Source organism: Odocoileus virginianus, chromosome 13 (assembly GCF_023699985.2).
Source record: "Odocoileus virginianus isolate 20LAN1187 ecotype Illinois chromosome 13, Ovbor_1.2, whole genome shotgun sequence".
Taxonomy (NCBI): Eukaryota; Metazoa; Chordata; class Mammalia; order Artiodactyla; family Cervidae; genus Odocoileus; species Odocoileus virginianus.
In genome coordinates, this window is record NC_069686.1 from 17,751,943 (window position 1) to 17,765,240 (window position 13,298).

The 13,298-nt window shown below is 42.5% G+C and overlaps 1 protein-coding gene across 3 annotated transcripts in view; it reads right to left on the minus strand.

Annotated features, from left to right (window-relative positions):
* ITGA6 (integrin subunit alpha 6) overlaps positions 1 to 13,298 on the minus strand; it is an 83,273-nt gene that overhangs the window by 12,989 nt on the left and 56,986 nt on the right. For all 3 annotated transcript variants that reach the window (XM_070476015.1, XM_070476013.1, XM_070476014.1), the window contains 12 exons: positions 8,949 to 9,109; positions 8,652 to 8,795; positions 6,155 to 6,270; positions 5,846 to 6,035; positions 5,668 to 5,751; positions 5,492 to 5,571; positions 5,260 to 5,337; positions 5,070 to 5,172; positions 3,526 to 3,699; positions 1,752 to 1,850; positions 1,546 to 1,656; positions 1,351 to 1,449 (listed from right to left, as the gene is read on the minus strand). In XM_070476015.1, the coding sequence (XP_070332116.1) occupies positions 1,351 to 1,449; positions 1,546 to 1,656; positions 1,752 to 1,850; positions 3,526 to 3,699; positions 5,070 to 5,172; positions 5,260 to 5,337; positions 5,492 to 5,571; positions 5,668 to 5,751; positions 5,846 to 6,035; positions 6,155 to 6,270; positions 8,652 to 8,795; positions 8,949 to 9,109 (1,439 nt within the window). The remainder of the gene's footprint in view (positions 1 to 1,350; positions 1,450 to 1,545; positions 1,657 to 1,751; positions 1,851 to 3,525; positions 3,700 to 5,069; positions 5,173 to 5,259; positions 5,338 to 5,491; positions 5,572 to 5,667; positions 5,752 to 5,845; positions 6,036 to 6,154; positions 6,271 to 8,651; positions 8,796 to 8,948; positions 9,110 to 13,298) is intronic.

Below are 13,298 nucleotides of genomic sequence, written 5' to 3' on the forward strand. Positions count from 1 at the left end.
TGATAAATTTTAATTAAGGGTCGCTATATTCCAGAAACCAAGGTCATCAGGGAGACACACTGGATTTCAGCTGGTCAAAGGATGGAAGCCTAGACATTTGCCTTAAGTACATCAGTAGATCAGCTTTACGACAGAAATTCTTCTCCATTCACTCTCTTGCAAAACACTCCCACCTGTGACCTGCAGTCATTTACTTTGGGAGCCCAATACAAGTCCCTGTGGGGCCAGACCCCCCCCCCACCCCCAACTAGGAACCCCTTACTGAGCACAAGCTTCTGCTGCTAGTCCTGGTCAACAGTTTTCTTAATTACCTGGATGAGAACACCCAAGACATGCTTCTTGGCTTTAAAAAAGATAAAGCTTGCAAGGAAAGAAAGTTATCAGAAAGCAAATGATCAAGATTCAAAATTACGTTCTAAGCCCAAACGTAAGCCACACAAGATGTGGGGATGAACTCAAAGGTGTGCAAAAACTGCTCAAGGGTGCGATGTGGGAAATATAGTTTGACAGCACATTCAGATGAAAACACCTGGAAGTTTCAGCAGAACACAAACAGAAAAATAGTAGCTGCCAGAAAAAAAAGCCATCTTCAGCAACCATTTAAAGGCCACATTTTAGGCTGAACTAACAGAAGCTGGGAGGCTGTTAAAGGGAAATTTAAGGTGAACTAGGCAGACCACACATCAGCTCTTCTTCCTGGAGCTGGCCCAGGAAGAGACTAGATCTGGAACCTGTTCAGCTGCATCAGGCAGGACAGATAATTGAAGAGCTGGGTGGTCAGCTTTGAAGACAGTAAGAGAGGTATGTCCAAGAAAGTATGACAGTTTCCTTCAATTATTTCAAAGGCTGCTACATGGCCGAGAAGGAGGACGTATGTTGGGACTTGTTCCAGGAGGCATAATCAGGAACTGATTTTAGGAGATTTAAGTCTCAATCCCTATAATAAGAGATGGTTGCTAATAACCACCACTGGCCATACACTCCCCCCAAGAGCTCCCCGCTAGCGCAGTGAGGTTACCATCAGTGGGAGTACACCAACATTGGCATTGCCATTGGCATGAGGGGTGGTACGAGATGTGGGATCTTTAGACTAAGGAGGTGCACCCCTCCTCTCCTTGAGCCAACAGCTCTCAAATCCACAGCAGAACGAGATGACCCGAGTCACCTCTTTCTTCCATTATTCTACTGAAATACTACTTGGAGTGGGTACCACCTTAAGACATGATTTGCTTTCTCTTTAAAGGGAGTATCAGTGCCTTGAGAGACATGAGTCCAGAACAGCATGTTCTCAGGCCACGGGCGTGGGGTGGAGGACAGAGATCAACTAAGTGAAGCCCATGGAATCCTAACCTGAGTGCCTGCGTTGGGTAGCTTGATATTGTCGGTGGCGGCAATGACATCAATGGAAGCCCGCACGAGAATGTCCAAGTAGTTCATCTTGGAGTATTCCTGTTTGGAGACAAAGTGAGTGAAAGCGTGAGTGAAAAGAGAAATGTTCTAGGAGGTGGCAGACGGCTTGGGACACAGCCCGCAGTGGGGTCACACCTCCAGAAACGTGCTGTTCCACAGCCTCGAGCGCAGAACCAGGGAGGCCTTGCTGTCCAGCCCTCGCAGCGGGCACTTGATGTTCACACAGTTCACATTCACGCTGCAGTTCTGGGGTGAAAAAGAACAGGAGTTATAGCACAACGGTCTGGGGAAGGCCTTCCCACCACCTCCTGGAAAACTCACAGCGCTTGAAAAATACTCACAAGGGTCTGATATTTTCTTTCGGAAAATAAAGAAAATTTTCTGCCATCATCTGTTTGTCTTTCGGCAATTTCTCGTTTCCTTCTTGAGTTGTGAGCCTCCTGAAAAGAATTACATCTGAAATACTTCCACCAAGTGTAATTTTTGGCGTTACTGTACAAATCTCCAGAGTAAACCCTCCCAGATTATGCCAAATTCACGACTGATAATCTTCACCTTTCTCCCAGCACCAAGGTGTGGGAACAATTTAAGTGTAAGATCCACAAAGTGTTAAAATTACCAACCTCACTTCAACTTTATTTTTCAAGGTAATTTTCTTTCATTCCAACCTTAAAACTCAAGAGTGAGACAAAGGCTTTCTTTATTCTGCTGTCTCCTCACCAAACTGTGAGCATCCTGAGATCAGGGACCAATCTCATTCCTCTACCCCTAAGCACTCAGATCGGTACCTAACATAACTGTAAAAAGTCAGCACATCCTGAATGAGTGACACGGAATGAGGAAAAGGGAAAGTAGAAAAGATCGAGCATGATTTATTCAAAGGAGAATACTGAAAACTAAGCCAAGGAAGATGCTTTAAAATTTCATTTTTTGGACTTCCCCAGTGGTACAATGGATAAGAATCCACCTTCCAATGCAGGGGACACAGGTTCAATCCCTGGTCTGGGAAGATGTCACATGCCTCAGAGCAACTAAAGCACACGTGCCACAACCACTGAGCCCACGCTCTAGAGCCTGCCAACTGCAACCAGTGAGCCCATGTGCTGCAACTATGGAAGCGCATGTGCCTATGCTCCACAATAAGAGAAGCCACTGCAAAGATAAGCCCGTGCACCGCAAGAAGAGGAGACCCCGCTCACCACAAGGAAGAGTAGTCCCCGCTCACCACAACTAGAAGAAAGCCCATGAGCAGCAACAAAGACCCAGCAAAACCAAAAATAAATAAACAAACTGCATTTTTCTTAAAGATTAGGAATAATGGACCATCTTGTTTCTCCAAGTTGATGAATATAAACCACCAACTATGAACACTGGTCATACCCAGTCACCTTAGAATTTAAAAGAAACAGATGTGCAATAACAAAGCAAGTCTTTATCAAACTGGAGCGTAAATGATAGATCAGATAGTTACTTAAGTATGGAGCAGTACAGAAAGAGGTTAACAGTGCAGGCTTTGAAAACAAGCAGGGTTGTGCATGAATGCACTGCCCTCATAACTACTGAGTGACTCTGAGAAAGTTAATCTCTCTGATTTTCAATGTCCTCATCTATGAAATGGTGGGGATGAGAAAAATATCTCATCAGATGATCAAGACAATGGAGAAAATGCAAATCAAATGCTTAGCATGGTGCTTGAGATACAACAAGCACTCAATAAATATTTTCTATTCTAAAAAGAATGAAAAGTCTTCAAGGTCACTTGCTAAGGTGCCAGTATGTTCTGTAATGCTTGATTCTACTGGGAATTAACATTGGCTGGCCCATCCCAGGGCATGTCCTTATATGTCACACTGGGCCTTCAAACTTCAGAAAATGTCATTTGCTTCAACATGCACAAAATGACCCTGACTTATATGCCACAGTGGTGATTAGGATTTCTGCCTAATCAGCAGAAATCCTCAGCCTGACTTGGTTACTCACAACGAAACAGAAACTCTGACAGCAAAGGAAAAAAAATTCAACATGCCAGAATGTCAGTTTCCCAGGGCAAGCAATGATGCCCCCCTTCTCTAATATTAACATCTATGAAGACATGAGAGAGATGCATTAATATACCGTCAGTTTCAGGAAGTTTATTTCATCTTGTGGCTCACAAGTTATTTTTTCCAATCCTTTTGATTCTACTTTCACCAAATAAAGCAACCATTTGCCGTTGCTAATTTCTTTTGGCCACTGGATATTCAAGGTTGCTGTGCCGAGGTTTTTAAGAGGTTTGCCCAAGTTAATTACCTGTTAGAAAATAATATGTATTATCTCAGTGTAATTCTCTCAACATAAAATTAGGTAAGCAGTTCCTATTGCCAAGAAAAAAAAAGCCAAAATATCTGGTATAATTCAACCATAAAAGCGCAGGCTCCAAAAGTGGACTTTGGATAAGGCATTCAAAATAGAGATTTGTGTTTAAAGATTCTCGTCAATAAAGATGGGGCGGGGGGGTAAAGATCAAAGAGAAATAATTGTTCCCTCAATTCAGGAACAATTTTTGTGTGCAACAGAATCTGCCAGGCTCTCAAAATGCCCAGGGAAAAGTCACACGTGTTCTTGTATCGCTCTGTAACCACTCTGCCTGGCAGGTGCCAAAGCCAGCCATCGGCTGCTTCGGGGAAGCCCCACCTACTGCAAAACTGAAGCGGCCTCTGTCCTGACTACAGGGTGGAGGCTTGGGGTAACAACTGAGAGACCCGAGTAGGGCCATTCTGGCAACCATGAACCCATGAGTCCAAGCTGGGGACAGGGCAGGGAGCAACTCTGTGCAACAGACATCAAAAGAGTTTGTGTGAAAGACCACTCCAGAACCCACAGACCTCTTTGCAGCCACATCTGCATAGGTGTCATAATCACCACCACCCACTAGCTATCTCAGTTGTATCTGTAAAGCTAAGAGATTCTTTCAGAGGAGAATTCCACCTCTTCATCCTGCTAGAGTCAACGGTGGACCCATTTTTGCTATTTCAGACTTTCACCTCAACAACGGTCACTGTGCTTTCAGGAATATGATTTGAGCCACACAGACCTGAACCTGCGTATGAGTTATGAGTCACCTCTGTACCATGCATATGTTCATTTGACTGGCCTTAAGAGCCACTGTGACTACCTACTTTGGAATGGGTCAGAGCAATCATTAGTCTTCCTTACGGGTATACATCAAACCCACATTCACCATCACAAAACTGCGCTTGGGAAAGGTCAGTGAACATTAACCATGAGCAATAAGAGAGATGACCTTATAACAGAGGATCATTCACACATTCTAAAGCCAAATAGCATTTTGAGATTTTTGTTTTATAGACAGACTCTGGGGAGAAAAAAATCGAGTACTCCTTTGTCTCAACACCACATTTATTATTAATACATTAAAACTCCCTAAGAAGAAAAAGACCAAATTGAATTTGATTCTGAACAGAGTCCTATGTTAAATGAAGCTGTGGTTCTCCATTCTGAAAGACAACTTTTACACTAAGCCAGTATGCTGTTTAAAAACTGGCAAGCTCCCTTTATCACACTTATTTATTGTTACTTATTAAAACTACACATTCAAGATCATATACAGCATACAGCTTCTGATACACAGACTGGGAGGGCCAACTGCGACCACTTACCCTGAACTCGTACTCAATTAAACTTCCCACGTCCTCTTCAGATTTCATCGCTTGCTCACCAACTACTGTACCTCCAAAATACACCTGGGAAGGTTTAGCAACTCTGTTAAATTAAAAAACACCAGTTTTAGTGAGGACTGTAAATGGTTCTTTCAGACACTGATTTGTTATGCTAAACACAAACACTTACCCGGAGACCGATAAAAGCAGTTCAATAACCACTTTTGCTGTAGCTGTAATTGAAGCCAAATTATCTTGATTGCTTGTTCTGAAAAAATGAAAGGGAAACAATAGGGTTTTATTGTAACAGTCAGTTTTCTCATTAAATTACACTTCTTTTATGAGTTAGATAAAGGCCAATTCATTGACTGGCTGTGTTTTCATGAAATATTTCTGAATGGAAGGTTGAAAGAATCTCTTACGTTTCCAACTTCAGATTAATATCCAGATCTGTGGTGTCAAAGGTGACCTCAGTTGTACTTAAAATCAAATAAAAAGTAACCTAAGAAACAGAAATGGCTGTTAACATAGGCTGAACATATTGACACTGCAGTGGTATTTTAAAAATTAAAATATAGTATGTAAAGGCATCACCTACACTAGAATTTCTTTTAAAAGGATTCCCAAGCTCACAGTCTGCTTGTGAGCCGTTCTGGTTGGCAACACAACTCAACTGCTTCTCCTGTAATAGAAAAACAGACCAGATCACAAAACATTCACGTACCACACAATGTTTTTTTTTTTTTCCCTCCAAACTGGTCTCTTAAAATACTTACAGGGAAAGCCCTCAGTTCTCTATATGCAGAATAAGTCAGAGTGTCTGGAAAAGTGGCAATGAGTTTAGCTTCGTGAGCATCATCACCATCTTTGGTGGGATTCTTTGGGTTAGAAGGGCTGTTCGTCACTGTTATTTCTAAAGCAATGTCCTTCTGATCTTTTAGAACTAGTTCTGGTACACCTTTTTGACTATTACAGGAAAAAAAAAAGGAAAACAACAAAGTTCTCAATAGATTTTCAATAACCCTTCACAAAAAGTCACTGCAAAGCCAGAGCCATTTTTGCTAGTACGATAGCACAATTCTTACATTGGTAAATAAGAAAATTTGTCCTGATTTCCTTCTCGGGTACAAAATTTATACTCTAGCTTAAGGTTGCTGTTACATATGTTGTCGTCGCCACATCCCTCTTTTAAGAAGTGCACCTGTAGGAAAACAAAATTGTAATTTACACCATTTAGGACTCTAAATAAGTGCCTGTTTCCATACAGTTCATTTCCCATTGTGACAGTTACCATAGCAGAATTCAAACTACAAACATACTTTGCATCGAACGCCCACTCTGTCTTTTAATGAAACTGTGTTTTCCGAACACTTTGACCAAGGCATTGAGATGCTGTAGGGCAGTAAAGAGTAAACCTGGCTCAGCTGTGTGGCTTTGGGCCAGTCAGTTAATCTTTCATAGTCTAGTTTTCAACACAGGTGACACTGGGGACACCACCGCCCTGCTACACAGGGTTACTGAAAGAGTTAACAATAGTAATGACAGTACTACCCAACACATGACTATGTATTTAAACTCATGCAATCTTCACAAGGGACTATGAGGCATATACTGTTCAGAGACCCACTGCACGGATGGGGAAACAGAGTTCAAGGTTAGGAAAGCAAAGGGCAGAGTATCTTGCACTATGCTAAAGGATGCTTGATAATCACACTAATCAATAATTAGGGAAATGGTCTTGTTTTTTATGTTTAATATGACTATGGAGCTTGTGTATATGGGAATATACAGAAGAAATATTAATGTACAATAAGTGACATTGACAATTACAACAAGGCTGTATATTGTGACCTTATTTAACTTATTTGACCTTATTTAACTTATTTGCTTATTTAACTTATATGCAGAATGCATCATGTGAAATGCCGGGCTGGATGAATTACAAGCTAGAATCAAGATTGTCAGGAGAAATATCAACAATCTCAGATATGCAGATAATACTGCTCTAATAATAGCAAGTTAAGAGGAACTAAAGAGCCTCTTGATGAGGGTGAAAGAGGAGAGTGAAAAAGTTGGCTTGAAACTCAACTTTAAAAAATCTAAGATCATGGCATCTGGTCCCATCACTTTATGGTAAATAGAAGGGGGAAAAGTGGAAGCACTGACAGATTTTATTTTCTTGGGTTCCAAAATCACTGCGGATGAAGACTGCAGCCATGAAATTAAAAGACACTAGCTTCTTGGAAGAAAAGCTGTGACAAACCTAGTCAGTGTATTAAAAAGCAGAGACATCACTCCACCAACAAAGGTACACATAATCAAAGCTATGGTTTTTCTAGTAGTCATGTACTGATGTGACAGTTGGCTCATAAAGAAGACTGAGCACTGAATAACTGATGCTTTCAAATTGTGGTGCTGGAGAAGACTGTTGAGAGTCCCTTGGACAGCAAGGAGATCAAACCAGTCAATCCTAAAGGAAATCAACCCTGAATATTCACTGGAAGGACTGATGCTGAAGCTGAAGCTCCAATACTTTGGCCACCTGATGCAAAGATGCGAAGAGCTGACTCATTAGAAAAAATCCTGATGCTGGGAAAGATTGAAGGCAACAGGAGAAGGGAGGCAACAGAGGATGAGATGGCTAGATAGCATCACTAACTCAATGGACATGAATTTGAGCAAACTCTGAGAGACAGTGGCGGACACAGGAAACTGACGGGCTGCAGCCCATGGACATGACTTAGTGACTGAACAAGTGACATTGAAAGTGTACTGAAAAGTACATAAGGAGCTATGCTTGATGACAATAAATACTGCAATGTGCAGGTGCAGGCATGAGCCCCTAGGCCTAACTCATTCATGAAAAGCTTCATCAGTGGGCCACCAGAACCAGTGCCTCAGAGTGGACACTCCACTACCAACTATATTGTGACAAGTACAAAACATTAAATCAAGATGTCACCAGTCCCCAGCCTAATCCTGCAGATGCAGGCATCCTAAACCCTAGCAAACAAACACCCACCACTTCATAAGAGGTATACAGCAAGCCACTCCATATAAATTTTACTTCCTAAGATTACATAGGCTACATTAGACACTAAATTTTGACTATTTCATTGGTCATATATTTCAGTTGTGTCTGACTCTTTGCAACCCCATGGACTATAGTCCACCAGGCTCCTCTGTCCATGGGGATTCTCCAGACAAGAATACCAGTGCGTTGCCATGCCCTTCTCCAGGGGATCTTCCAAACCCAGGGATCAAACCCAGGTCTCCCACATTGCAGGCGGATTCTTTACCATCTCAGCCACCAGGAAAGCTCATGAAAATAATTTTTGTCAATTATAGTCTCAATAAGTCTCAATGACCAAAAATTATTAAGAAAAACAACTCTCATCTCCATCCATTGTTTACTTGGGAAGCAAATTTTCTCCAAACTATACATATATTAAAAAGCTTATTTAATATACGAAGGAATGGCCTTTAGGGCAAATCAATCACTAGTCTATTGCCTTCGGAGATGTTTGATTTAGCATAATAAAATGGTAAACAATTAGTAAAATGAAAATCAGAAATACTTACATCTGTATGAACAGACTTGGGTTCATTTGAATTCAGAATTGGGAGAACTTCCGGAAGCGAATTCACTCGCCTCCGAGTGCTCGGCTCCTGGATCTCCACTGAAGCAGTTATGGGAATGGGACGCAGTTTATCTCTGATGTTTTCCTGAAAAGAATGCAGAGACACAGTTAAAGCATGCTATAAACACTACTAGGGAACTCCAAAACAATGCTTTCCTTTGTCCTAGATAATGTGTTGCTAGTATTCATATAAAATGTCAAATCTACATGACAGAACTGATTTGTCTGCGACCCTCACCTGGAGCCAGAGGGTTTCTTCCATGCATGCCTTCTGTTTCTGTCTGTTCAGAGTGAGCTCTTGCATATACTTGGGCTCAGAACCTTGGTTTCGAAACTGCACTCTTGACGACAGCCCAGATTTTCTTCTTTCCTTTTCAGCCTCCAGAGTGCCCACAATGGCTAGATGAAATCAACAAAACCACAGGAACTTAAAATGCACTCACACACAACACAGCTATAAGTATACTGAGTTCGTTTTTGATATATTTTAATTCCTCTTAGAACATTTTTTCTCATTGCATGGTTTTCCTTCATATTTCCTGGCAATGTACATTCTGATATTTCAAATCAAGCTGTCCTTTCCTGCCCATTACTGTGAACAATTTTTAAAGCTACATTTCCTTTGGGCCACGTGGGGGAGCTCGAGAATAAGTCAAAACCTCAGAGATGCGTTAAGAATCAGTTTCACTGCATTTCAAGAACTCACAAGAGTATGACAGACAACAGGAGGGCAGCCAACCCTGCCGAAGGACCTAAACTGACTCCCTCTTCAACAGTCTGGTGCTTAAATTCCAAAAAGGCCTCTAGATCAACAGCAACTTCTCCTGTGTGGTGTCGGGAATGCAGATCGTCAGGCCCAACCAGACTACTGAACCTAAGGCTGCATTTTAATAAGATTATCAGGTGGTTCTTACACACATTAAAGTACTCATAAAGAATAATTGTCTAAAAGAGGAAAAACATATTAGAGATGGAGATGTCTTGACAATAGGATGAGACTTTTCACTTAAAAAAGATGAAGAATTTAAAGATAAAACATACTTCCTTTCGGTGGTTAGAGGGCCCTTTGTCCATTAATAAAACTCCCAGAAGCAAGGTTTTCACTTCCAAAGCCCCAGAGGGCACATCCTACTTGAGATTACCTACACTGACAGAGCTCAGAGGCAAGCTAGGATTTGGATGATCAAAGTCTCATTTCTTAACTTCAGAATGCATTCTTTGCCAATTTGCTGGATATAGCTGCTATGTTTTAATACTCAAATGACTTACATTTATTAATCACTCACTAACCATCTTTGAACTACAAGGATATCAAACCAGTCAACACTAAAGGAAATCAACACTGAATATCCACTGGAAGGACTGATGCCGAAGCTGAAGCTCCAATACTTTGGCCACCTGATGCCAAGAGCCAACTCACTGCAAAAGACCCCAATGCTGGGAAAGACTGAGGGCAGTAGGAGATGGGGCGACAGATAATGAGATAGTTAAATGGCAACACTGAATCAATGCACATGAATTTGAGCAAACACTGAGAGACAGTGGAGGACGGAGGATCCGGGCATGCTACAGTCCATGGGGTTGGACTTGACTTGGTAACTGAACAACAACAAAAAACCATCAGAAGGGGCCTTCCGGGTGGCTGCAATGTAGGTGACACAGGTTCGATCCTTGTGTTGGGAAAATCCCCTGGAAAAGGAAATAGCAATCCACTCTAGTATTCTTGCCTGGGAAATCCCATGGACCTGGCCTGGCAGGCTAAAGTCCATGGGGTCGCAAAAGAGAAGGTTATGACTTAGCAACTAAACAACACAACCATCAGAAGGGAAAGCAAACCAGTGTGTACAGGGTCAGAGAAGCCAGCCTCAGGGAAAAAAGTCTGCTCCAGAAAATGAATCCATGTTCTAATAGTTACATTAGAGTCTAATACCCTCTACTTACAGATGAAGAACTAGAGACCCACAGAACAAGGTGACCAGCCCAGAGTCCTATAGCAAGAAACGGAGTCAGCTCGTTTTGTATCACAAACACAAAAGGTGACTGCCTTTTAAAGCCTCTTAGACGGGCAGGGTCCCACTGCCCCTAGGCTTCTGCCAGCTGGACCTCCCCACTCTTTTTCATTTTACCTCTCCTTCGTTGCTGGGCTAACTCTACTCCTCCTTCAGATTTCAGTGTGGATGTTACTTCCTCCAGGAAGCTCTCCCGGCCCCTCTTGGGGGGTCTGACAGTATTCTATTTCTCTCATCACTACACTTAAGTCTGCTGCACTGTGAATGCCTGATCACTTTCCCAGGAAAAGCCGCTCCAGAGATCACCTCCAGCTGTTCACCATTGTATTCCCCAGCAACAGCACAACACCTGACGTAAACAGGATTAGTAGAATAGATGAACAAATGCATCAACACACACCCAATGCACATTTGCACGCACACACATAGTCATCATCCTTACGCTGAAACAATGGCTGTTCCCATATGCAAAACCAAAATTTAGAAACAACAGTTTCAATAGTAATTTCTGTGTCCATCTGAAGAATTCTTAAATGTCATGGCTGCCAAATGGAATGCGCCTCCATTTTAGGCCCTCTGTGAGCCTTGACATCATCCATTTATCAGTGACCTGCTAACTTCACAATGAACCAGACGAAGGCTCACATGCTGAGTGCCCCTCATGGCAAAAGCAGGGGAGTGTGTGGGGGCATTAAAACCATTTATCTACCAAACCCTCTCCAACCTTTTCTGACCCTCCAGACAGTTCACATCATCTTAAAATCCTTGCCGGCCACCTTTGCTGACCTTTGCAGGGGCAAGCCAAGTAGAACAGTCATTAAGGCTCAATTATAAATATCTGTAAGTATGGAACACTCTACCCGAGGACTGCCGAGTTAAAACAGCTTAGCCGAACAATAAGCTCACACACTTGGACATGGGGAAAGATTTTAGATATTAACTCTTGCAGCTTTCTGCAAGTTCTGCTTTATTTGAGTCAGAATTTCCCAATACCGTGGAAGCAATGGCCATGGAAACAGGCTTTCTTTCAATTTCTTCAGAGGATAAAAGTTCTTTCTATAGTGAAGTGAAAGTCGCTCAGTTGCGTCCAACTCTTTGCAACCCCATGGACTAAACAGTCCATGGAATTCTCCAGGCCAGAATACTGGAGTGGGTAGCCTTTCCCTTCTCCAGGGGAATCTTCCAACCCAAGGATTGAACCCAGGTCTCCCGCATTGCGGGTGGATTCTTCACCAGCTGAGCCGCAAGGGAAGCCCAATCTATAGTGGGCTATCCATAAACACTTGGTTACTGTAGGAGTAGTTATATAAAATTAATATACATGGCATCAAGGACAGCGTTTAAGCTAGAAGGAAGTTTGTAATTTATTTTGTATAAATGATTGATCTGAGGGAAGACAAGAAATGTTCTGATGAGATTTCACATCTTTGGCAAACTGTGGTTTGAGAAGATAACATGTTTCCTTTCCCTCTCCCTTTCCTGGTCTCTCTAGGATGCTTCCAGACACAATGGTAAAAGGCCCCACAAACCAAGCTGGCAAGTATAAGGTACCACAGTTGGGTTAAAAACAACACAAAAACTGAGAGGGTGAGAGATTGTAAGAAATCATAAAATATTTACTGAAAGCCACACAAAAACCAGTATTTTCTCTACTCAATAAAATACCAGCTACTTCAAGAGCAAAGTGAAAGGCCACAGCTCCCCGGGGGGTGGAAAGTCCTAATACATGCACACCATACTGCAAGGTCTGCAGAGCTCACGGAGGGCCAATACAGCGGGAGGTGGCTCACAAGAAAGGGCCTTAAAAAGTGAAGGAGATGAAGAAATCTCCTGAGGACGGCCTAAAATCTGGGAAGATGAAGGCCAAGTGGGTTTATGACAGCATGGATTGGGTGAAGACAGACTTACTTATTTGTGAAGTTCTGAGATGGCATAAAGGGACGTCTTTTCTTCATAAAGAGAAGAAATACTCAAGGTAGCATAGAGAAGCCTTAAGAAAACTCGTTCCATCTCAAAGAGGAGGAAAAACTGAAAACCTTGAGAATGACCCTGTCCTTCCAGACAGGTTTCCTTGGTGGCTCTGCTGCACTGGAACACCTAGCCGCTGGGGCCACGGCTGACCCAGGAAGGAAATCACCCTCCCTCTGCACTTCCTCTTTGGGGAAAAGATGTCTTTAGATTCCTAGGCCCCCAACTTTACTCTGGCTTACTCCTGAAGAGGCACAGCTGCTATTAAAACACACCAGAGAAGGCCTCGGTGATCATCACTATTGTGAGAGCATCATTAGAAATTTGTCAAACCCTGTGGCAAAACTCCTGTCATTCTTATAAAAAAAAACAAAGTAGAATAAGACCTTATGAATGACAACCTGCTTCCACCACCTTGAAAAAGTGAAACTCAGGCGTGTCCAACTCTTTGCGACCCCATGGACTGTAGCCTGCCAGGCCACTATGTCCATGGAATTCTCCAGGTAAGAATACTACAGTGGGTAGTGATTCCCTTCTCCAGGGGATCTTCCCAACCCAGGGATCAAACCTGGGTCTCCTGCATTGCAGGCAGATTCTTTACTGTCTCAGTC